This window comes from Elgaria multicarinata, chromosome 9 (assembly GCF_023053635.1).
Source record: "Elgaria multicarinata webbii isolate HBS135686 ecotype San Diego chromosome 9, rElgMul1.1.pri, whole genome shotgun sequence".
Lineage (NCBI taxonomy): Eukaryota > Metazoa > Chordata > Lepidosauria > Squamata > Anguidae > Elgaria > Elgaria multicarinata.
This window is the reverse complement of record NC_086179.1, coordinates 81240352-81268308: the sequence shown is the minus strand read 5'-3', so window position 1 is coordinate 81268308 and position 27957 is coordinate 81240352. Positions and strand designations below refer to the sequence as shown.

Below are 27957 nucleotides of genomic sequence, written 5' to 3'. Positions count from 1 at the left end.
GACTCAAAACAAGAAATCATAATTAGCTCAGTCATCCTATCACAAATAGCTGTTTTAAAAGTGTACAATAAAATGACAAAGAAATGGAATACTTCAGAGCAAGAACACTTTATTTTGTAAATTAGCATGGCAGTTTGACACAGGTACATTTGGCCATTTTTTACAAATCCATAATCATATCATGCTTTCAGTTCAATAAGCAGTCTGTACATGTTTTTCCACATAATTCTGCTAAAACTGTTTGTTTAGACCTCACAGTTGGCAATGGAAACAGAAACAAAATAAGCTGAATAAAGATTTCAGAGAACAACAAACTGATGGTTTAGTTACACAAAGTACTTGCCAATCAAATTTTCAAACAATTGAAGTATTCAGGCCTATGATAAAGAGCAAATTCACAGTGACGATACAATGCAAGTCTACAGAAATTCTGGCCAGCAGTAAAATAGGCTATTTTTTTAATAGAAGTCTTTAAAAAGGCACATTTCATTAGATCATTTCAAAACTTGGCTCTTATATTTGCAAATCAAGAAATACAAGCATTCAGTAATATCAGAATTTTGTTTACAATGTGCTTTAGTAACAATTATGTTGGAAGACTCCATCTCAAAAATCCTATCATTTCAACAGCTATGAAGGCACAGGGCACACCCTCTGGGTGAATATTCTGCTCACGGGAGATAATGGTCCAAGGACTAATTCACACTAAGGCTACAATGTTCAAAACATTTATTTTACTCAGGGTGACTACTATGTTGATTGTAAAACTCAAAATTACTGCTAGTGTTATTGCCTTTAATTAGACTAATATGGTGTGGCTTTTCAGATTGCAGCCTAATATAAAAACCAGCCCAAGCCATGGTAACCTGTATTTTGTCAACTTCAGTATGCAAGGCTAACCACACTTACTAGAACATAAATACTATTGATGTAGGCTTCATGTCTGAGTAAATATGCATAGGCTAGGACAATGGCCTGTTTTACAGGATGGCAGATCCCAAATGAAAGCTGTGATCCTAATCACAGCTACCAAAATCTCTCAGATTTCAGTGCAATTTATTTCCAAGGAAATGCTTTAATTCATGTACAAGGCTGCTATCCAGTATCCAGCTATGAACACACAGGTACCATAATCTTGGGTAGAAATGAAATGTTCTGTTTTGCATTCTCATGCTACTGAGAATGGACACCTTCCCCTATGCTCCTGCTGATCAGATGATTGCTGGGAGAGGGTGAAGGAGTACCTCGACTCTGCTTCCTCACATTAGGCATGAAGCAGTTCCTTAAGCACTGCAATGTATGCAATGGGCTAGTGTGCATATGGGTCCCTGTACTGAAGCTCACACCCATCTGCACATGCAACCCAGGGTGCTGTTGTGGGAAATCTCACACATTTGCTACAACAGGCTTGGGGGTCAAATGCATGCAGAAACCGATTTATATATACAGTTCACTTTCTCTGCCAGGAAGCTACAGTCTCCACATCTACATCCACATATGCATGTGAGGCTTTCACCTTGTTTTTCAGTGTAATTCCCCCAGCACTGAACTAGAAATCCACTTTTTAAACTGGGGGTAAAGAGGCTTAAAACACTTATCTGGGGAACTGCTGTGCCAAGAACCAATGAGTGTGCATGCCATGTTCGGTCTTCTGGATAGTAGCCTAAGTAGTTAATTCCCAGCAGCTGACCTGTACTGGTAATGCTATAACAAATTAACAATTTTAAAAAGATAAAACTTCACAGGCAATGTAATTAACTGCTTATTTACAGTGCATTTGTAGCTAGATTAATGCCATCCAGAGTTGTTATTTCATTCGTTAAAAACTTGCCATTTTATAAGGCTGGTATGCAAGGATTTAGGGATTGTTAGATCATTAAACAAACACCTGAAATCTTTAAAATGCTTTAAAATTTTACAAAAATATCACTTAACTTTTTTCAGTTGTTATTCATAAGAAACTGGGTTTTTCTTCAAATCCATCATCATTTATATTTATGTCTCGTGATTCTCCATGGTTTAAGACGAAGAAATCTTCTGTTTTCAATCCATATCTATCAAGAGCTTCTTTTAATTTAACTGGAGGATCCAAGTAGTACTGTGGAGAAATCAAATCATATCAGTATTGAATAAGTCATATTTTAAGCTATTGAGAAAGATTTAATATTAATTGAATATTTTGCTCTTCCAAATTTTGGGGGAAATTCTGTCTCCCACTGAAATTAGTTAAGGTCTATTTTTGCTGTGGAAACATCGACAAAGTCATGCAAGCTCTAAATGTAGCTACCCCTTAAAGCGTACTTTGTGCTTCTGTAATAGTTTGCACCAAGTACTGCGGATTTAATCCTTACTCCAGGACCAGTGAACAACAACTGAAGCCAGAGCACATTAATTGAGACTGCAATTCATCTATAATCCCGACAAGGTCACCCAAATCAGAAGTAGGCGACAAGATTTGGCCCTCCAGATTTTAGAACAACTTTTTCTCTGGAGCAAATTTCCTGGAGAGGGGTGGGAGTGGCAAGCCAAGGAAAAATACTTCACAGCCCAGACACAGTCCAGAGAAAGAGAAGGGCAGCCCCGAAAAGGCAAAAGAAAGAAAGTGAGAGGCCTCAAACTGGTACTAGAAAATAGCAGTTATGTGAAGATTGCCCATTGTATTTCAAGCAGCAGTTTTCTGCCGGGGAACAGGGTCATGAGTTTAATGCAAGGACACCCAGGAGTATACCACTTGTGGGAGAAGGTGTTTATATATACATGAATCTACTCCGCTCTTGCCTGTGAAAAATCACACACAACATACAGTGCTCACACAATATTTTGTCCACAACTTTTTCAGTTAAGACATTTATTGTAAACTGCAGCTAATACTAACAAATATTAGGAAACTGTGTGGCCGTAGCTCAGTGATAGACCTAGTTTGCGTGATCACTAAGATTAAAAAAGACATGTTGATTTGGTTAATCGTGGGGTGGGTATGTAGTGTGATTTGCCCAATTACCTGCCTGGACACAGCTTGTTGTGTCGTCCAAACTCAGGTGGCAAGTCTTGCTGGAGAAGGAAACAGTCCTGTGGCAATCATGAGAACCAGCCATAGAGAATAAGCTCTGCAAGCATACAGTCTAGGTTATGCCTCGTATGCCTGTAGCATGCTGATGTCCAAAGGCCTTTGTAGATGTCCTTTACTAGCATGGCCATCTCCATGTCATAAGCTCACTGACCAGTACAAGCTGGCCTGTATAAAAAATGGTCAGGAATTCGAACACTCTTCTCCTTGGAGATCTTTAGCTTTTGGCATGCCCCAAGCCATATAAGCTTCCCTTCCTCCCTAAACATGTCCAACAGAGGCTGGATTCCAGAATGTCTTAACCCTTTCCTATTATCTCAAAGGGAGACAATGTTTTTTTTTTCTCTGCAGGAGTTTTTCCTGCAGCCCAATGGGATTTTCACGACATCCATCAGTAGCCCAGATAGATGACTTATCAGAGGACCACCTGGAATTAAATGCAGCCTACACTTGCCCTCATTAATGATTTTTGGTCATTGACATGATAAGTACCTTGTAGTCAGGAGTAAATTTCCAACAACTGAGCAGAGGAAAAACGTCTAAACTGCGAAGTTGAAAACATCCGTAATCTTTTGTTCCCTTTGAAAGTTATTTGCATTACCCTCCATGGGTGTAAAAATCAGGGTAGCCTGATAGGGGTTAAATTGCATTTTGAAAATATTGCCCTGGATAGATTTCAGTAAAGTGGGCTGCAGTCCTTTTAATTTTTTTCTCTTTTTGCACAGAAACAGTGAACATAGGCAGGGTGGCTTGAGAGGGAGGGGCTTGTCAGAAGAATTTGAGCGGGGGGGGGGGGAAGGAGCCTGTCAGAATGAGAAGAGAAGGCTACTTTTGGAAAAATACCAGCAAGAGTCACTTAGTGTGGGGAATGTTTTCATTTTCTAGCTGAGTGGCTGGGGCAAGGAACAGTAACATACAATGAAAAAGCCAGGATCCTGAGTTTAGACATAACAACAAACTTCAGTTAAATCAAGATTCATAAGCAACAACAAAACCTGGTTTGACATTGTGGTTTACTGCCATAAAACAAGCTATGGCTTGTTGCCCCAAGTGGGTTCAGTTCTTCAGTCAAGCCACAATTGGGCTAAACAAACCACAACTTAGTGTTACATATGAATGTGGTATCAGAAGACTTAGAGAACCACATATTAGCAGGGGTAAATATTATCTTCAGTAATCAAATAAGTCATTACTATATATTGTGCTTTCTTTGAATTTACCAAAACTGTAATTGCCAAGCACCAGTCCAAAAGACTAATTTCATTAGATACAAGTATACATATTTAAATATACATTAAAGTAATGGTATATGAGTGACTCCTGCTTATGAATTTCTGTGGATAAGATAACTTCCATATCAGGCTTACTTTTTTAGTATGATGGATAACAACAAAAAGTATGTTCACCGAAACCAGAGAGGGACTTCAGTCACAAACGTTGCTGCCAGCCTTTCTGCCTGCAGCACTGGCACAACGCATGAAGTAAAAAATGATGACACAGTTGTTGGAGCACCACATCTTTAGCACTTGAGATGTGCTGCACCGTCATTTAAGATTAGTCCACTGGATTTGGGTAAAGTCAGTTATGCCAGCCTGAGTGGTTTATGGACTGTAGCCATTGCTTAATCCTCTCTGACAAACTGTTCTATGCGCAAGCACTCCCACCAGTAGCCAAAAGTGCTTTTTACCAGCTTAGGCTGGTGCATTCAACTGAGATTCTATTTGGAGATGTCAGACATTGCCTCAGTTACTCATGTACTAGTCTAACCTTTTCCAAGCTTGGTGTCTCCTAGATGTTTTGGACCAACTCCCATCAGCCCCAACAAGCATGGGCAATGGCTAGGGATGATAACAATTGCAGCCCAAAGTATCTGGTGGGGTCCAGCTTGGGGAAGGCTACCATAGCGATATTCAGGATTGACTATGGCAGTCACTACGGTATGCGTTCAACAAGGAGCTACCTAGATATTGTTAGGTGCCGGGAGGCTGGAATATGCAACGCTGGTTGCCAGTGCATTTCCAGACACCAAGGGAAGTGCTAGTACTGAAAGGCCTAAAAGGTTTGAGACCATGTTACTTGAAGACCACCTTCATCTATATTAGCCAGCCTGCACATTAAGATACATGTCCAAGGTCCATCTTGTGTGCCTGCCTGTCAAAGCAATTAGCTGGCAGGCACAAGGAAAAGGTCCTTTTCAGCATAGCTCCTTGTTTTTGGAAGCCTGTTCCAACTGGGATTTGACAGGCTTCATCATTACAGGACTTTGTGGGCATTAAAGTTATCTGTATAGTTATATTTTATGGTTTTAATTGTTGTGAACTTCCCAGAGAGCTTCGGCTACTGAGCGGTATAGAAATACAATCAATAAATAAACTTGCTTGCTGCTGTGTTTTTACAATTTTAAGGATTTTAAGGAATGCTATAATTGTGCTGCTATTTTTTCTGATCTCTTGGTTATTGGGCTGTTTTAATATTACTGCTGGCTGCCACCATTTAGTTTTATTGTGATTAGTTTTAATTATTAGGGTTTTTTTCTATTGTTACTAGTGAACGGACCCGGCTTCTACAGATTGGAATAGCCCTTGGTTTGGTACAGTAAAGCCTTCAAGCAAACTTACACAGTTGGACACATTGGGCCACCCTGTCTGAATGAAGCCATGCCTGCTGGCACCCCGAGATACAGCCCATAACATGGTGCACCCATATACCCCCCCTGAGGGAGGGGTCTGTCTACGCCATCCCCCTGAGGGTGGCTGAGCCACAGCAGTGGGGAGGGGGGAACTGTATAACTCTGTCCCTCAGTCTAGTTATCTTCTGTGGTGTCTAACTGCATCGACTGCAAAGCAATGTGTTGTTTAGGGATGTCTGCCCCTAGTGACTGAAGTTGTTACTGCAGGCACATTTAAAACTAATTAAAATTAATGACTGAGTTCTAAAATCCAAATTTTAGATTTTAAAATTTGCGCACCCTAGTATGCCTGTCCCCTTAGTATGCATGCCAAGTTTCAGATGTGTAGGTTTCACAGTCTTGGCAATAAGACACTGACATACAGACAGTCACAAATCCTCTTATATTGTTATAAATGGTTTAATTTACATATTATATGCTGCCTTGTAAGAAAAGCAATTTAAAAGGGTGGATGTAACTTTAATAAATAAATAAATTTGCATTCTGTATCTCTGTACTGAAAGTAGTGTGCAAAGGTGGCGGGGAAGGGTTTGTGGACTTCACCGTCCTTCTTAAAAATCTACTTTAAAGTGCAGGAATTTCACAAACATGGGTGATTTATGCTTCCAAATCCGCACTTTTAAACAGGGCCCAAATTAGAAGTGCTTAACTGCCTTATAAATATAATTAGCACAAAAAATATAATAATCCCATATGTACCTACCCGGACCTTAAGATCATCTACAGGGGCCCTTCTCCATGAGCCCCTGCCAAAGGAAGTGAGGCAGGTGGCTACTAGGAGGAGGGCTTTCTCCGCTGTGGCACCCCGGTTGTGGAACGAGCTCCCCAGAGAGGTCCGCCTGGTGCCTACACTGTACTGCTTTCGTCGCCAGCTGAAGACCTTTTTATTCACTCAGTATTTTAACACTTAATTTTAACTTAAATTTAAATTTTACTGTTTTAACTCTGTATTTTAATCTTATATCAACTTTGCTGTGTGGTTTTATCCTGGTTGCGCTTTTTATACTGTATTTCGTAATTGTGTTTTAACCTGTTGGGTGTTTTACTGTGGTTTTAATTTTTGTGAACCGCCCAGAGAGCTTCGGCTATTGGGCCGTATAAAAATGTAATAAATAAATAAATAAATAAATAAAGTAAAACCGCTTAGAAAAACACAAGGACATTTTGATGAGATGCAATTAGCTGTATAAGGATTCCATTAAAGATGACAAAACTGGTTTCTTCAATTATACATAAAATTGTCAGTCCCTCTATTAATACTCAAATCTCAAACCAGTTCGTATTAAGCATCCTGGATCCAATTCTGCATCCAATGCAGAATTACCAGTCCTAAGAAAATGCCGCCTATTCCACCTCTGCTTGAGTTAATGTTTTGAGCTGGCTTCCTTCCAGGCAAGAGGCACAGATCAGGGACTCATGCCAGTATCACAAGAAATGGTCTCCTCTATTGGAGAGTAATTCTTACAAATGTTAAAAGAAAACTGTTTGGAATATAAGTGAAGGGTGCCTCCTATTTTAATTCAGATGAAATCCTGTTATCAAAACATGGGGACACATGTTCTAGACATCCATAGTTGCACTAGTGATTGGATCACACCTACCTCATTTGCTAAAGTGAAGGTCCCCCAGTGAATTCCCACCGACTTCTTCGCTTGTACATCAATGTGAATCCTTACTGCTTCTTCAGGGTCCACATGCTGGTATTTCATAAACCACCTACCAAAACAGAGATAAACATTTTTCCTTGCCTATTGTACTGAAGATAATGGAAGTATACAGGCAAACGTATTTCTCTTTATTGCTCTTCTTGCAATACAAGCTTCTCCATATAAACATTTCTCTTACTAGTCCATTTCGTTCCCTCTTTTCATGTTGCCAAGAACAGCTTCCCTGTTTAGCTGCTGAGCTGCCTCTCAAGTCTAAATTCCTCCATAAATTCCCTGTTTTCTCATAACTGGGTTTTTGCTGCACTGTCTGTTGCTAGCTACTCTTCACCTGAGCCTTTTCCATCAAACCCTAGCCTCTCCTCCTCCTGCTGTCTTTAGATAGTAAGCTCTCATTTTAAGGGCTGCATCACTTCCTATCGTCTGTACATCCCGCACATTGTTGGTGCTATCTAAGCAGTGGACATTTTATACCTTAGGTCACATGTTCCAGCCTATCAGGTTACATACCTTGGTTCATATGCTCCAATAGGAATAGCTGCAAGATCGAAAGGTCCAAATCGCTTCCCTATCTCTTCAAATGCAACACAATAGCCAGTATCTCCTGCAAAAAAGAACCTATTCCAGGGTCCCAAGACAGACCAGCTTCCCCAGAGAACTTTGTTGTCATCTGTTGCAGTCCTCTTGGACCAATGTTGAGCAGGCGTAAATACAAAGGTAACAGCATCATGACCAGGAACACAGTTTTCTCCCCACCAGTCCAGTTCAATTACATTCTCACAGCCGCATTTCTGCATCCAGTCCAAGAGACCCAGGGGCACAAACCATCTCAGGTCGCTGCCAAAGCGACTATTTAAACTCATTACGGTGTGGTAGTCCAGATGATCATAATGGTTATGGCTGATCACCACTGCGTCTATTTTCGGGAGTTGATCTACTGTACATGGAGGTCCTCGGAAACGCTTAGGGCCCGCAAACTGTACTGGAGAAGCCCGCTGGCTGAAGATAGGGTCAGTAAGAAATGTAAGTTCATCCATTTCCACCATTACCGATGCATGTCCAAGCCATGTTACTCTCATACCAGCTCCAGTTTTTCCGACAAGTTCAAGGTTATCGACAAAATAAGGTTTTAACACTGGAAGAACTCTGTCAAGTTCCTAGCAAAAGAAGAACAACAAGGACAAAAATCAGAAAGCATAACCTTCCTACATGCAACAAGCATTGTCTATCTCTTGGAGCCTTCAGCCAGGAAAGCAGCACCAACAAGGTGTAATTTTATTTTATTTATTTATTACATTTTTATACCGCCCAATAGCCGAAGCGCTCTTAAAGTCCATGGGTTAAATACCGGTCCTTAGTGTCTTCAGAGCAACCAGGTCAAGGGCAGCCAGAAGGAGAGTGACACTTGAAGTCTGAATCCTAGGTCTCAGGAAGGTTTGTAAACCGAAGACCATACAGCTGGTTGACTTGCAAATATTGGCATAGAAGAGGTGAACAAATAGGTGTTGAGTGCGTGTGCTAAAGGGGATTTAAAGCTAGCAGTGGTAGATGCCACTAGTGAACAAACAGGCAGCAACCTGGAACTCTTAGTCTCCGTAGGTCCCTTTAAGGAAATACAGGGGTGTACTCTCCTAACTGAGGGTTGTGTTTTGGGTTTCAAAACGATGGATCATTGCCATCAGTCTACGAATGCGCCATTTCCTCAGCAATAGAAGTGATTGCCAGGAGGGGTCTCATTTTGACCATAGCCTCTAAACATTTTTTAGAGACGAGGAAGTAGGAATGGATGGGTGATACTAGGTTCTAGTATAACAAGCAGCTATGAAAATGTGTGTGTGAAGAATCAACATTTACTGGGAGAAAACCAACAAAGATTTCAGCAAGTGATAGAAACAAGCAGCAGCTAACAAGGTTATTTGTTTTATGTGGATGTCCGTATGTCACATGGCTGGGTTGTGTGTCTGTATGAATTATGAAACTGGCTATCTACTTTGAGATGTGCTTGGACTGGTGTTGCGATCACTAGCATATTGTGGAATTACTTGTTATGCTAAGTTACCAATATTTATGGATGAGAGAAGTACCTGTCAATATGATGCACTGTGTTCACTTTCTCCATAAAAGTGTGTGGCTTTTGTTGGCTGCTTTTGGATAAAAAAAGAGGGCTGCAAAAAGGAGCACATTTGAGACCCTTTAGCAGGGTGGAGGGAGAACCCTCCCACCGTATACATGAGTGATGTCAAAAAAAGATGGGCATAACTTCCCCTGCCTTATCATTTTTCCTGATTGTTCTCCCCTAAATTTCTCACATGGAAGTTAATGCAAGGCATACTTTCCTACTGATAGTTGAGTAGGGATAAAAAATGTGAAGAGTCCTATGGGACATGGATTTTTGTGCACAGGAATCCATTGGCTTCTTCCTCCAGGATCCTTGTCATACTATCTTAAGAGAAGGGGGTGCCCCATGCCAGGAGGCCAGCCACTACCACTAAGAAAGCACCAAAGGCAATGTGGTGGACCGCCATGGAGGGAACAGCAAATCAGGCATTAATAAAGGAGGCCAACTGGATAATACTAGGCAATCTAAAGGTTTTAAACCAAACATGACCTCAGTTGTGGTAATTAAGTTCATACTCCAGAGAACCGGGGTGCCCAGGATTGGTACATTCTGAGATCAACAATGATGGAATAAGAAAACCCATCCCAGTAATATGTACAGCATATGAAAGCTAAACTACAGGTTACATTAAATATGTAGTGTGAAGCTGATCCTCAGCCTTTTTTGACCTCAGTGTAAGCATGCAGGACCTCAATCTGGATTGGGTCCACCACTACCGGAGAGTTAACCTTTTCCACCTGGACATTTCTGCCTGATGGCTAAAAAAAGGAAAACCCTCCATTGGTGCCAATGGAATGTTTAATTTTTTAAATAAATAAATAAATTTAACCCCTGTACAAGGGGGTATGTGAATGAGGTGGTGGGGGTGATTTGAAACCTCTCACGTGCAGTGCCACAACAGCAGACGCAAGTGCTTATTTGAACAAGTATATCAATAAATGTATTGTGTTGCCTTTTCCTCTATAAGATCCCAGTTTGGTTATATTATAAGATTAGTCACAACATCCTCTCACACAGAGGCTTATTGAAACCACTAATCATTTTAGCCAATTCTCTCTCTCTCTCACACACACACACACACACACAATTTCCTTCACCAACTTTTTATATATATTCTTCACTTTCCAATCCAGACCTCCTGTCACAAATAATAGTGTCAATTCATTTTCCACAAATGTAAAATTCACCTCAGTGCTTAAAAAAAATACAGTTGCAGAAACTAACTGAAATACAAGAATAATTCAGGCAGCTACTATTTTCAACAGAAAGATTTGAAAGGTTGCATTCGTTATCTTTTACGTTTAGGTTGCTTTACCCTCACAGATGACCACTGTGGAAGATTAATATGTTCATTTTCCAATTCCAAATTAAAAACCTCATGGCAGAATGAAACAGAATTATGAAATATTAATTATCAAACAAATGTGAAGCATAGGTATCCACCAGGGCCAAACTGTGTATCCTGTTTAATATGATTTGCTCCCCAAACTGTCTTCACTTTGTTAAAATGCAGCACAGATGTAACAATTCAGGAAGACGCACCAAACCTTTCCATTCTTGAGAAGTAAAAAATATTTCATTTCAAAAATAGCACACTAAAGCCTAAGGGATTCAGAAGCATATTCAGGCTCTTAAAAACATATGCAGACATTCCGCCCTGTTATTATGACAACTTCCCACCCACACACCACATAACTTCTTTTCATGAAATGTTCAAAGAGCTCTTCCCTCTAGATCCTACGATCAAGGAAGAAGTATATTCTTTCCCAAGTAAGCTGGCAGCATTAATTAAATCAGAAAGTCTTGAAAGCAACATACAAGTCCACATCACAGCACATTCCACTGTAAATTATGTGAACAGAAATCCAGGCAATTAATCTTACAATAGTTTTATTTAGTACTGGCTCACTGGGAAAAATATGCCAGCATAACTAGACTCAAAGCACCTAGCGTGCAAGAGCAGTGACAGATGTTTCAAAGTTGACACCAGTAACAAATTGGCTATGGACACATCTGCCTATAGGAACAGTGTGCGCTATTAAATCCAAGCAAATAATCCTTGATGTAAAAAAAAATCAGTTTTAATTTAGGAGAAGCATGGCTGGCTTCAGTAGGATTTGTTAATTAGCTTAAGATTTTGGAACTTACTACATAATATCCAATGTTACTTAGTGGAGCAATGCAGCTGTTGGCAATACGTTCAGAAGATACTGGCAGAGACTCCAGAAAAATATTTTTTTTTAATTTTTTAAAAAATATGCTGTGCATGTTTTTCTGGTCATGCTGGGCTCAAGATATGGGGCCACCCTCTTCTCTTTAGAGAACATGACAAGGATCATAGAGGGAAAAGCCAATGGATCCCTGTCCTCAAAGATCCATGCCCCAGAGGGCCCTTCACATTTTTCATCCCTCCCCATACACTGTACAAAGTACACTGACTTCCATGTGAAAAGTTTAGGGGAGCAAAATCAGGGGGGGGGAGTAAAGGCAGCGGAAATTATGCTCCTCTTCTTCTTTTTAGCATCAGCCATGGGTGTGGTGTGGTGGAATTTCTCCCTCCACTCCCCGAAAAGTCTCAACTGTGTGTTGCAGCCCTTTAGTTTTATCCAAAAGCTGCCAACAAAAGCCACATACTTTTATGGAGAAAGTGAATACAGCACATCATACTGACAGCTACTCCTCTAATATACAAATATCTGAAACTGGCATAAGAAGTCAAAATGCTGGGTATCACAACACCAATTCAAGCATATACCAATGTAAATAGCCAGTTCTATGCAATGGGAGTAAGACTTTAACCCCACAAAATAAAGGAAAACAGTGCAGAACAAAACGTCCTAGCCCTCAACTCAATTCAGATGCTTGCACTCAAATGTTCTTCTCATCCAAACCCTAGAATGAAACACCCATATGCAAAGGCACCTCATATCAACTAAAACACATTACATAGGTGGGCATGAACAAACTAGACAATAGAGGACCCTCTAATCATTGAAGGGGACAATCATTTAAGGATGAATGTGTTCTCCAAAACCTATTTCCGATTGCAATGATCAATAGCAGAATCAGACCCTGGCCATCTCCTGAAGAGGCAATGTGGAATGTACTGGCCTGCATGCAGCATGCTGAAGCAGACATGGTTATTGGAATGTTCCAACTGGCAAGCTGAAATGCTTAAATAAAATACCCAGCGGAGCGGACCACAGTTAATCCCCCTAGACTACACACAGCTGGTCAAATACAATGAAACCATTCCTAGATCATTCTAGTCCACCGCAAGTTACCAGGAGATCCAATACTGCTAGCAGAAGTGTTGCCTGGGACTGCAGAGCTGATGCCTTCTACCACCAGCTAGGGGAAGAGACCAAGGACCACTGGGAAGTTCCATCCCTGCCTCCCAGGAAAGCAATGAGAAGACAAGCCTAGCCCCCCCATCCATTGGCCAGAAAAGGAGCAGCTGCAGGGTCTTTGCTTCCCCACTGCCCCTACTAGAAAGATCACTGTTCAAGGTGTCAGTGGTCCTGGGACTGCAGAACTGGAAGGAAGCCTGCTCTGGCCCCATCCATTGGCCAGAGGATTAAGGACTGTTAGGGTGTTTCTGTGCATACAAGTTTTGTATTATTGACTGTTGCCTGTAGACCACCTTCACTCCTATTTTACAAGGAATACCTGGGAGATCTGATGTGTTCTATACAGACTATCTTCTGGCTGATCAGAACTCTCAGATAACCTCCAAGGTGGCTAAATTTTGTGCTCCAGCAATTGCTTGTCAGTGTGGGATGATATCATCTGATTGTGATAATGTTTTAATCTCTTAAAATATGCGGGACATGTACTAATTAATTGTTACCATATATTGTTTTATTCATAGTCCCATTTTATTTTGTCGGTTTGGGAATATTATATGTGCTCATATTGTTGTGTTGTTTTGCTGGTTTTGTGACCGTAAATAAAATTCATCATCATCCTGTAGACCACCTTGAGTATCATTTGATGGAAAGGTGCAGTATATATCTTCCTTATAAATAAATAGAATCAAAAGTTAGATACATGTTTCATGCTTTCTGGATTTTCTTTGTATTCCTGAAGGCGGAAAATTTAAAAGGGAGGATTCACTTCCACCTAGCTAAGACTACAGGCTGTATAAAAATGCCTTCAGGATGATAGAACGCAAGCCCCAATTTTGCCAACGCAGAGAGGAATTTATGTCACATGATAAGCAGAAGGGAAAATGTGATGCTTTTGTTAAAAAGGCAATGCATGATGATTGGGGTTGAGGGAGATGGGCTTCGCCTCCTCGACTCTTTGGAGTTCTACAGGCCATCTTGCCCAACCCAGAGCTAGAAAATCTCTAACAGATGGTTTTCCAGCCTCTGTTTGAAGAACTCCAGCAAGGGAGAGTCCACCCAGCCCTAGGGAATTGGTTCCATCATGAAACTGCTCTCACTACTACTAAGTTTCTCTTAACATTCAGTTGAGATCTCCTCATGTAACTCAGAGTCATTAGATCAATTCCTGCCCTCTGGCGCAGCAGAGAACAAGCTTTTGCCCTCCGCTCTTAACTTCAGGTATTTTAAGAGTGCTATCATACCCCATCTCAAATCTTCCCTTCTTACCTAAACATATACAGTTTCTTCAAGCTTTCCTCACAGGACTTGTTTTCTATAGTTCTTGCCATTTCCACTGTTTTTCTCTGAACCAGTTCCAATTTGTCTACATACTTCTTAAAATGTAGTCTCCAGAAATGGACACCGTACATGAGATTACATGCAAGTTCTTTCTTTTCTAAGAGGGGTAGCCTGCCCTATCCTCAATAATCCAAACAGAAAGAGAGGGTTATGGGAGTTGTAGTGCAACTCATCTGGAAGTTACAGAAAGCTGGTCTAAACTGTACCTTAAGAGAGATTCAAGAATCATCTTGATACTGAATAGGTCTGGCTCCAGCTTTTAAGAAACCTAAGCAAATAGAGCTTTGCCCGCACACATTTGCGCAAACTCTTCTTCACTTACATATTAACACACACAAACACACACACTTTGGGCATTACTAGGCAGCCACCAAGGATGGTCTCACTCCAAAGAGGTCTTGGGCTAATCTGGATCCTTAAATCTTTTTGCAACATAAGTAGAGCAATTTATTGGGAGAGTAAACGGCAGTTGTTCAAGTTTTGCTTACAACTCTGTTCTCGGGACCAATTCGCACAAGTTGCTTTGTATTTGGGTATAAATATCACAGTATCAAATATATGCACATTCTATCAGTTATTAAAGGCACACATATTTCAAATGCAGTGTGAAGTGGTCATGAAATGCTTTGAGCATGACCAGATGTAATCAATATTTACCTGCTTTGAAGATGGGACCTTGCTGTTGTCCTTTTCCGTAAGAGTCCACTTTAAAAAACCTGACACAGATATTGATTTCCATGTTGGCCAAGGGTTGACAAACCTCCCATCTTTACCTCTCTTAGATTTTGTTACATCTTCCTCCAACCTATAATCTAATCTGAAGCTTTTCCTGGATGTCCGGGAGGAATCACTACCTCGAGAACCCTGACTTGAATTTTGACGTTTTCTTACTTCTTCTTTAGAATTATTATTGCAAGCAGACAAAGGATGCTCGTCATCAATATCTTTCGGTGAAGAACTAGAAGAAAATAAAGAACAGTTACTTTTCTTTGAACTGAATATACCAAAAAATCAAAGCTATAGAGGGCTTCCAGATGGAGGGCTCTTGGCAGTAGCAACCAGGAGACATTTTTCTTCTTTTTCTTCTTAATGGATTCTCTGTATTGAAGGAAAAGATGGAAGAAGCTGTAACAAAACACAGAAGGATCACAAATAGATGACAGCATCATCTGGACCCCCCTGTGAATTTCCATGAATGACGCAGGAGGACAGCAACATAAAGGCCTTGCCCCAACAGAAACCTGTGAGCTCCTCCTCTATTTCTGACTAAAAAAAAAAAAATGCTTAAAGAACTTGTCTTAGCAAGCAGATGAGGTGGTATATTTGAAACCTTGTTCTTTGCAATGCATAGCATCAAGCTCTTGGGCTGTTGCATGCCAGGAGGGGTTAATCTGATCTTTGGAAGTATACCAGTCTACCAGTCCTGAAGTTCATGAGCTGTGCGAATTTATTTTGGAAGTTCATTCTTATTCCAATAGTCTGAAAACATTTTCATATCTGGCACTACTGTGCATTTTTAATTACAACAATAAGTAGGGACCAGTGGCAGAGGTGGTAGGGGATCATGGATGAGGAGAAGGAAGAATTAATGTCAGAAGAGCTGTGGTCTCTAAAGTCAATTTTCCCATCCATGTGATTTTTTAAACTAGGGCAGTGCACTCCCTATTGCACATTAGGAAGGGGAAAGGAAGGAATCACAAGCTAAAATGCTACCTGGTATCTATAAAACACATCTTGATAATGAATAGTATTTAGGATTTACAAACAACGTCAAATCCACCCTCCTGCCCACCCACCATTTACATTGGCTTTTTACATTTCAGACTTGAGATTTATAAATCGAGACTTTACAAATCTAGACTTCATGCATGTGGGGATTAACAAGGAAGTGTTTTCCAGCTGCACCCTATGAACTTCTGTCAGAAACATTTGATTAAAATGAACTCATTAATAGCGGACCAAGTGACTGGCTTCATTGCTAGTCCAGTTACTTAGACCTGAAAGGGTGCATAAAAGCTCTGTATTGTTGCAACAATTAACGATCAGAAGTGTATATATAGACAAGGAAACAGGTGCATATTAAGTACTGAGGGATACACCAGAACAAAGATGTTGAACTCAATAGGGTTGCAGGGTCAAAGTTTCCACGCGGTTGATGCCTAGAGGCCCCATTCATAATTTTCCCAACACAAATAAATAAATAAAATGGTTTTGATAGCGAGCCATTCATAGAATCATTGGTTAATTTCTACATACGGATAATGGGAAGATGGCTGAAGAAAGGAGAACAGAGTAGCTGAGAAGCATGGATTTTAGGGGAAATATATGTCAAGTGGGAAATGGACTCAAGAAAATGGAGTTGGGAGTGATAGTACTGACCTGAGGAAAGCGTGTTGTTTGGACCAGGCCATAGAAATGTCTGAATTTCAGCCAAATTTACTAGCCAAATTTTGGCTACAGGCCTTTGTTGTATTGCCTAGCACTTTTATTCTTAATATACAAGGTACGTATCAAACCAATGCTTTAAGGTTACCTTCATTGCCAAGAATCACTTCTATATATAAATTAGCTATCACATATAGAGATGGAGACCAGGCACTCCAGGTGAAAGCAAACAAACTTTAATTGAAATATCCAGAAAAGCCTCTCAGTATTAGGCATGTTTGAATTAAATCACATCCAAGATAATTTCCAATGAAGCCCACTGCAACAGGGGCAACCCAGATCAATTAATCCATAGATGTTTGCACTGATGTCAAGTATTTCCTTAATTGCTTTAAGAGACTTGGCACCATCACTTGGAGCACATTGTCATGACCCCACTGTGGCATTCCTCATCAGAGAAAGATCTAAAGCCCTTGGAGCCAGATGTCACCAGGGAACAGGCTGCTTCAGAAGTCCCAAGGGCTGCCCAAGACAGTATTGGGAACTATGGGTGGGGGTTGGGGATGGGTTTGGATCTACCTCCTAGAAAGACAGAGAGCTCAGTTTCCAAGTTAAAAGGAGATACTCAGGTACCACCTAGCCTCTGAGAACACCAACATCTAAAGATACATGCTAAGATAGTGGCCAGGTGAAGGAGAAGATGACTGTTTGCAGAAGAGTAAAGGCCTTCTCATGAGCAAGAGCGTCCTCATGAATAATAATTCTGCCAGGATGCCTGTAATGACCTGCAGCTGAGCCTTGGGTTGGGCTCTGGGAGCTCAAGCTTATAAGCCTCAGTTTTAAGAAGGGGAAATTACTGGAACTGTGTCTTTATACCAGTTCTGGGGCTTGACTGCATTCTCCCTGATTGTTTAGCCCTTACTCCCTTTGTGTTGAATATTGGATATTGTGACTCTGTGTTTGGATCCCCTCTTGCCTGGATATTAGCTCTCTAATTGAATCCTACTGGTTTAGGCCTTGGCCTTTATCCTTGAGAAGGCAACAATTGCCCTTGTCTGGATTCTTCAACTTTGCCTGCATTCAGTTAGCCTAGACCTTGGACTGTCTTGTAAACCAGCTCTTGGAATTTGCCTCGCCTGAAGCAGGAAAACCATCTAAAGATTAGGAGGCAGTTAAGAAACAGATAAGCTTCTCCACACACAATACTTACCAGCTTGCATGAGCAACTGGAACTGTCATCATTATCATTTTGCGATTAAATCTAAAACTGTGCGTTCTCAGAATTATCGCTGAGATTTTATGGAGGAATAAAAGAAGCTGAGCATTACTGTTATCAATGAGAAATACACAGACTTCATCATTTTGGCTTTATATAATGACACTTCCTCCACCTCCTCCTCATATTCTCTACTGCTATATGGGCAGCCTTTTGCTGAGAAGTGAAATTGTGATGTCATGAGCAGGTGACAGCTAGAGTCAGATGGGGACAGCCACATGTAGCTCCCAGATTCACAGTTATTCTGCAGCTTTGCACACACATTTGAGGTTCATATCAATACCTTGCCCAAAACAAGTATACTTCTCTCAACTGTTACTACTATTGTAATGGAGCATGTAATAATAATAATAATAATTTTTAAAAAATTGTTACCTGCCTCTCCCTCTGGATCGAGAAGAGATTTTAAGACTGGTGTTACTACTATTGTAATGGAGTGTGCACGTGCTTGTGCCCCCCTACCATTGGCGCAATAATATACCTCCCAGGGCCAAATGCTCTATTTAAACAGTGCTGACACCCCTCCTATCTTCCTCTAGTTCTGAGCTTGGAAGATCCTAGATATACTTTCCTGAGGATTGAAGGAACACCCAGCTGCACTCACCACCAAGCACCACCAACCAACCACTCCCTTCCTTCCTCCCCAAGACCCAGGTCCAAATACCTAGGTAATGTTAGTAAGTAGTTAGGCCATGTAAGGAGAGGCCCTATTGAAACTTGGTCAGAAACCCATATCACACATCCTTAGTCCAAAGTAGAAGAAAAGGTTTATTAAAAAGACAAATGTTCAAAGAGATTCGAGGGAAGCAAAAGATACTTAAGGAAGACGAAACAAAACTCTACTGTAAAACTATCTACCCTATGCCCTATTCAAAGAAGTAACTTACTCCCACAAAGATAACACTGGTGAATATAACGCACTCTTCCTGCCCCCTGACTAGAAGAGATACCAGGATTCAGAGTGACCGCATGTAAAAATGACAAAGGACCGCAGTGGGAAAAGGACAAGGTTAAACCCAGGGGAGAGGACAAGGAAGTCATGTCCACACACACATGCCTCGCTAATCAAGTACACTAAAAATATTAATTTCCTCCTTGCTAGGAGTCAGGTGCTAATTAAAGGAGAGATACTTTACTCAGTTCTGTTATCTCAAAATTAGGCTTCTGGTTTGTATGTTTAGAACATGGGAAGGACATGGGGGGACGGGACCCCGGCCTCCCAATAAGTCATGGAGACAAGAAGCCTGACCAAGAGAGCTTGTAACAGGGAGAGCAAACTAGACATGGAAGAGCAGCCTCACACCACAATTACCACCAACATTTGCACATCTAAAATGTGGGACATTACTTTAAGCTTTCTTATTGCTATAATGGCATCTTACAGCTATTTATTCCATTTGGCTCTTAACAGCTGTGTATTCTTTTAAGCATCCCTTTACATACAACCAATACACTACAATTCATTCCAAATTTTTAGATCAGGGGTGAGCGACTTTGGGAGGGCTGGGGGCCATTTCTGTCCCCCACCCCACCCTGGGCCATATCCCACAGGGGTACCAAAAATGGGGGAGGGGACAAAACAAAGAAGGGTCTCCAGAGCTGCTACCCAGTGCCGAAACGGTCAAACTCAGCTTGCAAACAAGCTAGTTTTGACCCTTTTGTGACCTGTAGTCTTGTTGATCAGGGAATCTTTTTCAAAGCCCAAAAGTCTTAGTTCAACACAATTAGATCTAATGGTAGTCAATACTCTTTTCTTGCTTGTTTGCTTAATTCTACCATTATGCCCCTTTCTCCTCACTGTGCAAGATTGTGCACCCTTCCCACTGAGCTAAAAGTGATGTATTTGTACCTTTGTGCAACTTTTTGAGTATGTGCTATATTTGTGTCCTCTTCAAGCAAGGCCAAGATTGGGTAAGTTCCAACAGCAAATTTACAAGGCAGTCCAAGGTCTAGGCCAGCAGGATGCAGGTAAACAGCAAGAATCCAGGAAAAGGAAATCAACAAGCGGAGTCATAAGAGACTACGGTCTCAGCTAGCAAGGTACAATCAAAGTGCTAATGTCCAGGCAAGAGCAAGTGCAAACAAGGAGTCACAAGGCAGTACAATGTCCAACACAGGAAGATCCAGAGGAGTAAGGGCTAGACAATCAGTGAGAAAGAAAGCAAGACTCAGAACTTGTACAAAGCTACTGTTCCAGCAACACTCCCTACTTAAGACTGCAGTTTATAAGCCTGAACTCCCAGAGCCCTACCCAAGGCTCAGCTGCAGGTCATTATAGGCATTCTGGCAGAATTATTACTCACGACGAGGCCTTTACTCCTGAGGAGTCATCTTCTGCGAGCAGACACTCCTTCACTTGGCCACTATCCCAAACCGGTATTCTCAGAGGCTAGGTAGTGCCTCAGCATCTGTCTCTGTCTAAGAAGTTGGGCAATTTCCCCACCCACCCTTCCGTGGTTAGAGTACTTACCAGTACATGATTTAACCACGCATCCCACTATCCTCCGCACACTAAATGGACAGCTAGCAGCAGCTCCATTTGGGAAATGGCTGCCGACCATGGAGATGTTCCACAGCGGCAAGAGTGTCAAGAGAAGTGTGGTCGCTCTTGTCGGTGGATTCTATGGTTGGTGCCATATTTTTTTCTCTCCGAAACAAGCAGAAATATCCATAGGGTTCCTGTCACACGAAAAGGGAACCAGCGTGGATGCCTGCTAACCATCTTGGCAAACTATGGCAAATAAATTGCCATTCCCTCAACATATGAGGTGTGTGCGCATGTGCAAACTGTCAATAACCATTATTTACTTGTCTGGAGAGGTTCCAAACCCACTTTAAAATAAATAAATAAATAATCAGGATTCTTGTAAGTCAGTCCATTCACCCAGATGCTTAGGTCTACTCCAGAAGCAGTGAAAATACTTTGCGTCTCTCGTTAATGTAACTACTGCCACCCAATGACTTGTGAGATGACTACATCCAGCTGCAACCATCCTGTTTGCCCTTACACCAATGATAAATATGACTGATAAGATAGAAATGAATGGAAATACTTTGGGGCTTCTATAAACTTTAACACCACAGTACAACTTCCTTTTCACTTAGGTACTTGTGTGAAGGACAATAGAATATTAACTACTGATACTGTATGAAAACATGATCCACAAATCTTGCCAACGCTAAAATAAATGTTCCTTAGGAATTAATATAACTTCCTCATAAAATATTAACACTGTAAGCACCCTTATTTGAGAGTAAATTCCACTGAAATATATGGGGCATTCCCAAATTCATTTAGGATGAGGATGCCTATATTTAATTATTTCTGAATAATTAATCCACCATCACACAGTCAAATCTTCAAAATGGGAATGAAAGCATTGCCATATAGCCAGATTAACAATGATGTTATTTTTCTAGTCCTGCAGTACTTTAACTATAATCTTGCACACAGCTGTGCATGTTGAAGTCATCAGTTATGGAATCAGGTAGAGGATTGCAGCCTTGGAGCTAATTTAGATGTTACTTTAAAAAAATATGTTCGCATTGCTTTTTAATGTTTCAGTCAATCTACAGCTGAAGCGGAATTTGCAGAAGTGCACAGGCACCGAACAACTTACTTTAAAAAAAAAGCATCTTGCCTTTTTTCTAATCATAGAAACAGTCCCTGTAATCTTCTGTGATCATATTATTCCTGAAAAGAGGGCCCTATTGTGACCAGGCACTTACAGGAGTTAGCCAGCTGCAGTGGCATCTGTTGGTGCATACCCAACAAGAAAAAAAGAAAACAATTCTTCATTGATAAGATCATAAGAAGAGCCATGCTGGATCAGGAGTCTGTTTGCACAGTGGCCAATCAGCTGCCCATGAGAAGCCGACAACCAGGACATAAGTGCAACAATACCCTCCCACTCACATTATCTGGCAACTGGCATACAAAGACTAGTAGTCATTGATGGCTACTAGCCCTGATGATTATATTGTACCTCCAATATCCAAGGCAGTAAGCCTGTATGCACCAGTTGCTGGGGAACATGGGTGGGAGGGTGCTGTTGCACCATGTCGTGCTTTGTTGGTCCCTGGTCGACAGCTGGTTGGCCACTGTGTGAACAGAGCGCTGGACTAGATGGACCCTTGATCTGATCCAGCATCAGGGCTCTTCTTATGTTCTTATCAATATTGGTTCTCTCTTTACAGGAGGAGGCATTGACAATTGATACTTGAATTTACAGAGGCAAAGCAGAAATGAGAATGGTAGAGAAAGAAGAGTTTAAAAGGAGAGCAAGAGAGGCTGTCAACATCAGCATATTCACCTGGGTAACCTGGTATGTGCAATTTTCCAGAATGAAGAGCCCCATAATATTTGCTAGGCAGTTCTTAGTCTTCTCATAATACGTGTGTGTGTGTGTGTGTGTGTGTGTGTGTGTGTGTCTCTCTCTCTCTCTCTCTCTCTCTCACACACACACACACACGTTTACATATGCCTTGAAAGGCAATGCAATTGCAACATGCCTCAAACCTCCTAAGGCATTTTAAACGCAGGGGAGGGGGGAATAACATAACCTTTTGTTTTTAAGGTAACATTCCATAAAGAATAATCTAAAATTAGAGGAACTGTATTTATTGATTGAATGACAGTGGAGCAAGTATCCTTTGGTTGTATGTTATTTGCTACCTCTCTACAAGCTTCCTTTCTCCCTTACAATGTAAAACATAATAGGGTGTGTTGGGGCAAAAACACAAGGAGCATTGTGGGATTGTGCCATAATTGGTGAAGAGCAGGTTTTCATCCTGTCTTGCTCCTGCTTCCCCAATAGGCCAAAAATGAAAAAGCACTGCCAGCAAGCGTGACTGAAAAACTAGTACTCAGCACTCAGCAGCTTCTGCTCCCTTTTTTAATGCATAAACAAGTCACCTTGAAACTCAGGCTAGCATGAGCAGCCTGGAAGCAAAAGATATATTACTTACTTTTGTTTTAAACAAATGCAAAGAGGTATAAAACAAGCTCTAGAAAGGAAATATATTTCGGCAACTTTAACAACAGTGTCTGATATTTCAGGGTTTTGCACTCTTTTCCATCCCTTCCATTCATCGCACCCTCTTCTTCATCCTTTTCAGTCATTGCTTTTCAATACTGAAATCACTTTAGGATTTCTGTATGAAAATACTTTGATATTCTGAAGCCAGCAAATTATGAATGGTGCTAAAAGAAAACACAAAAACACTGAATGCCTTAGGCATTCAGAATGAAAGATTGCCTAAACATTTCACATGACACTATGCAATTGCATAGACCAAGGCGCCTTTTAACTCCACTGCAATCAATTCTTCTGGAATGAACTCCTACTACTTTGTGTATCATGTATGAAGCACCAGCAGTGGGCTAGATGCCATGCAGATAATGCCAGGAAATGTAAGCCAGTGTGGTGTAGTGGCTAAGGTGTTGGACTGGGAGTTGGGAAATCCACGTTCTAGTCCCCACTCGGCCATTGGAAACCCACTGGGTGACTTTGAGCCAGTCACATACTCTCAGCCCAACCTACCTCACAGGGTGGTTGTTATTAGGATAACATGGAGAGGAGGAAGATTACGTACACCGCCTTGGGTTCCTTGAAGGAAAAAGGGCGGGATATAAATGTAATAAATAAAAATAAGTAGAGCAGAACAAGAACAAAGATAGGTTGACCAATTTGGAGAAAGTCACGGCAGAGATATGCAGTAGTGATGGTGGTGGAATTCTGTGATATTAGAGAAACTGAGAGTTTGGTTGCCCAGGGAAGTCACAACATGAATTTTGTTGAAATCCATACATCCACCTTCAAAAAAATTGACTCCAAATTAAAGAATCACAAGAGAATGTGTTGTCAAGCATTCCCTATTGTGAAAAACTAGTTGACTTCTGGAAATGGCTGCATCTAAACTGGTAATGAAGGGCAGGTAAGAGTTAAGCGTTACCCCCACAAATCCTGTTCTTCTGTGAATAATGGGTGGAAATTCTAGTGGATGGAGCAGCAAGAATCAATCTTTCTTTGATGCAGCAATATATTTAAAAAAATAAAAAATAGATGTATATTAAATGGATAGCCCCTGGAAACCTAAAGGCTTTTTCTAGTGCCTAATTCAATCTAGTATGTGGAACATTCCAGCCCTTTGGAGCAACTTGTGGTTCTTCAGATGTTTTGTCATATAACATTCATCATCCTTCTCCACTAACTATGCTGGATGAGGGCTGATGAGAGTTGTAGGTCAAAACATCTGGAGGACCACAAATTGCCCATCCCAGCTAGACCATGAAAAGATCCCAATCCAGGTGTCATCTTTGACCAGCAGGCTCTTTTTATGTTCTTAATCCCTTAACCAGTGTACTATAGACTGTATAGACACAAGTTTGCAAAGGGCGTGTGTTGACAGTACGAAGGAACCCCAAAGTTTTCTAATCCAATCACAAACAGCAAAGGAAGATCTTCGTATCGAAGCTGTACTTCCCAATGGACGCACCCAACAAACATAATATAGCCTATGATTATCTAAATTATAGCTCTCCACAAGTAGGAGCAAACAAGACTAATCATGCCAAGACAGGTTGTGTGGTAAATTTAGTTTAAAAACAAAATACAGGTAACTAATAAACAGGATGTTGAGCACACTGCAAAGTGAGGTGAAAAACCTCTTGACTAAGGGGGAAATATAAAACATAATGGCTAGCAGAAGACTGTAAAAGCAAAACCTGTCAAAGAGAAAAATTCACTTAATCTTGCTGGCCAATCTATTTGTCCTGTACTGAACTCTTCAGCTGTTAATAAACTCTAAAAGCAGTCCCAACACTGCAATCCTCTCTCTCTCTCTGATCACCCCAACTTGCCCATTCCGGCTTTACAGAAATAGGAAACACCAGTATAGAGGGAACTTACACAAACCTTATGCCAACAGTAACAGGTGTATCGATCAGCCTTCCCCAACCTGGCACCTTTTTGATGTGTTGGACTACAACTCTCATCATCCCCAGCCATTGCCCATGCTATCTGGGGTTAACTGGAATTGTTGTCCAACACATCTTGAGGGCACTATGTTGGAGAAGGGTGATAGAAAAAGTCCAGGCTTGAGGCTGAGACCCCACTGAAATGACATAAATAGGCTTAATCCCTTGTCAACTGAGTTCCAAGTTAACTCAAGTGGCACAAGGAATAGCAGATTGACCAAATGATTTGGGATAGATAGAAGACACAGAGCATAAAAGGCAGGGGGAGAGATAGTGATAGCTGGTGTAGAAGAACATGAGGAAGGCAGATAAATGTGGTGGACAAATCCATTAGATTTTGGGGAAAGGGGGGATGGTTTTATTAATTTGAGATACAGTGTCCTAATGAAAACTGTCCATGAGGAAGGTACAGTGCCTCATTTCTGGGTTAAAAAATATATAGCAAAAAATAGCAAAAAAATACTACGGTAAACACACCATGTCAACTTTTTAAAAAAAATGAATTCTGGAAACCCTTACCCTTTTGTATTTTGTCACCTAGCAAACAAAGAGCACAAACAACGAATTAGACTCACATTTAACAACTAGTTTGCTTTTGACATCAGTGTTTATTGATACTGTTAAACAGAGTTTGCTAGCACTCTGTAGTTGTGTCAGACCAGACAAATTAAAAACCAGGGCCACTTGCCAGTCTCTTAAAACATATTTTAAACTGAGTTCATTAAAAATAAACAAATCTCTTGCTTATTTTCGGATTAACTCTGTAGAAGAACCATGCCCGCTACAAATGGGTATCTACAGGACTTTGTTTTTATGTCTAACATGTTAAATAAGACATCAGTGCTGCAAGGCATACAAATTTAGGAGGAGGGGATTATGTAACATGCTTTTTGAAGACTGCTGCAGCACATTTCCATGTCAATGAAGGCGAAGGCTAGAACTATAGCAACTGAATTGATCTGCCTGGCTTTCATTCTCCAGTCCAATCTTATTCACCAGCTAAAAAATGAGACAAAACTCCCCTGGGAAAGAAGAGGGTAAGAGAGAAAGGACTGGACACAATGCATGCTAATATCTCAATTGAACGACATCTATTTTCTTTGCAGCTCATCTAAGATTCCCTCCAAAAGGCGCTGTTCGTTCATTAAAAAAACATAAAATGGACAATGATATTTCAATCAGGACTGCAAAATATTACTTTTAAACCCCAATATGGCCCTGAAAAAGCACTAAGACCTGATGAGGCACAGCTCAAATTAAGTAAGCCTTGTGGGGCAAAGAGAAATACTTCAGTAGTTCTGAAATTCACTATTGATTTGTAGTAAAAAAAAAAGAGAGAGAGAGAGAGACCTTGCTACTACCTCATTTTCATATAAAGCAGCAGCCCTCCCTTAACTCATCCTCACAACAGAAACCCATCAACATACAGCTAAGTGACAATAGTTAACCACTATGAATATTTTTCCAGAACATGAAGATCCCTATACCCAATTGTAAAATGCAAGAATCATCTGCAAACTGTCCTTTAATTTCCCAACTTTCAAGAGAGCAAGGCACACTGATTTACCATGTACCCAACTGCATACAGTTTAAATTGACACCAAGAGAGAAGTCCACACTTATGTACTGGTCATTTAATTGTATTCCATAGTTTCATGGCACAGAACTTCACAAATGCTTTGAACTACAGCAGATGTCTGGAAAGTGGTGGCGGCAACAGTAAACAGCCGTAAATCATGGGCAACAGCCCCATTCACAATCCTGCTAAGGCAAGAATATTAATCAACATAGGAATTCATTTGCACAAGTGGTGCATAAATCATTTTTTGCATATTTAGTACATAATTCCTATACAAAAATACTTTTCATTTTTGAGGCTGTAATTCAAATGTAACACACCCGCAGGCATTTTCAAACATGAGATTCCAATATATCTTTAATACAAAACAAAATCATACATGTTATTTCTTTTCCAAAGCCCTATTCCACATTAACAAATAGTGGACAAGAGGCTTGAATACACTTCTCAGTGTAAAAAAAACCCCCAGGCCACATTGGAAAACTTACAATTAAATTAAATTAGGCTTCCACTTTTTAAATTATTATTATTTCACATTATCAACAATCACAAGTGACGCATTTCATATCAGAAGGCTTGTGTGTAGCTTGGACCATATGAATATTTTTTTTCAGGAATGAGTCTCACTGACTCTATTGGGGACGTTAGGAAATCATGCCTAGGACTGCAGCCCTGCTTACACGGAGGTATGCCCAAGGGAGAGCAAAAAGGCTTACTTCTGCACACAAGACCAGAGCCATACAGCACAATCCTATATAGGTCTACTCAGATGTAGTCCCATTGCCTTCAAAGCACCACTGAGTTGAATGAGACTTACTTCTCAGTAGCCATGCACAGGGTCGGATTATTCGTGTCACTTTGTGAAAACGTTCATTTAGTCTTGTGGTATCGAGAGAGACAAAAATCGACTTCTCCCATTCACGTTTTTTTAAAGAGGGCTGCCGGGAAGCAAACATGGGGAATAAATACAGCAGGAAAAGAAGCAGCAGGTATGCCCGAACAATTTTTACGCACCCTCAATGCAACTGAAAGTAAAGCATGTGGCAATGGAGATACACAGCAGTGTGCATTCTACCACCCCCTTATATTTACAATGCAATCCTAGGTATGTCTACCTAGAAGCAACTCCCATTTAGTTTAACGGGATTTACTCGCAGGTAAGCGTGCCTAGGAGTGCAGCCTTAAGCAACCGTTCCCCAGCACACCATTTTGAACTGGCGCTGGTCATGCCCTGCAAAGGACCTGCTTGCTTCTCACCTCTCCGGGCACAGCTCCTGGGCCGTCTCTTCTTCCTCCTCGTCCATGACTGGGCTGTTATTCCGTTTTCTTCCTGGTTCTGGGCGCTTCTGGTGCTGCTCCCACTGCTGCTGCTCTCTCCGAGTGCTGCCGCTGAACTGCAGCTGCGGTTCCTTTTGAGCTGCCCACCTGCAAGCTGCTGAGGGCAGCGACAAGAGCTCGAGGCAACAGCTCCACAGCGCTCTGCGCTTCACCATGGGACGCCAGGCTCCTGG

At 41.0% G+C, this 27957-nt stretch overlaps 1 protein-coding gene across 1 annotated transcript; it reads right to left on the bottom strand.

Moving 5' to 3' along the window:
* Window positions 1–89: 89 nt before the first annotated feature.
* On the bottom strand, window positions 90–27939 carry NAPEPLD (N-acyl phosphatidylethanolamine phospholipase D). Its single transcript, XM_063134202.1, has 5 exons — window positions 27704–27939; window positions 14885–15185; window positions 7931–8577; window positions 7358–7472; window positions 90–2098 (listed from the first exon to the last, which is right to left on the bottom strand). The coding sequence occupies exons 1-5, from the start codon at window positions 27937–27939 to the stop codon at window positions 1952–1954; spliced, it is 1446 nt and encodes a 481-aa protein (XP_062990272.1). The 3' UTR covers window positions 90–1951.
* Window positions 27940–27957: the final 18 nt, after the last annotated feature.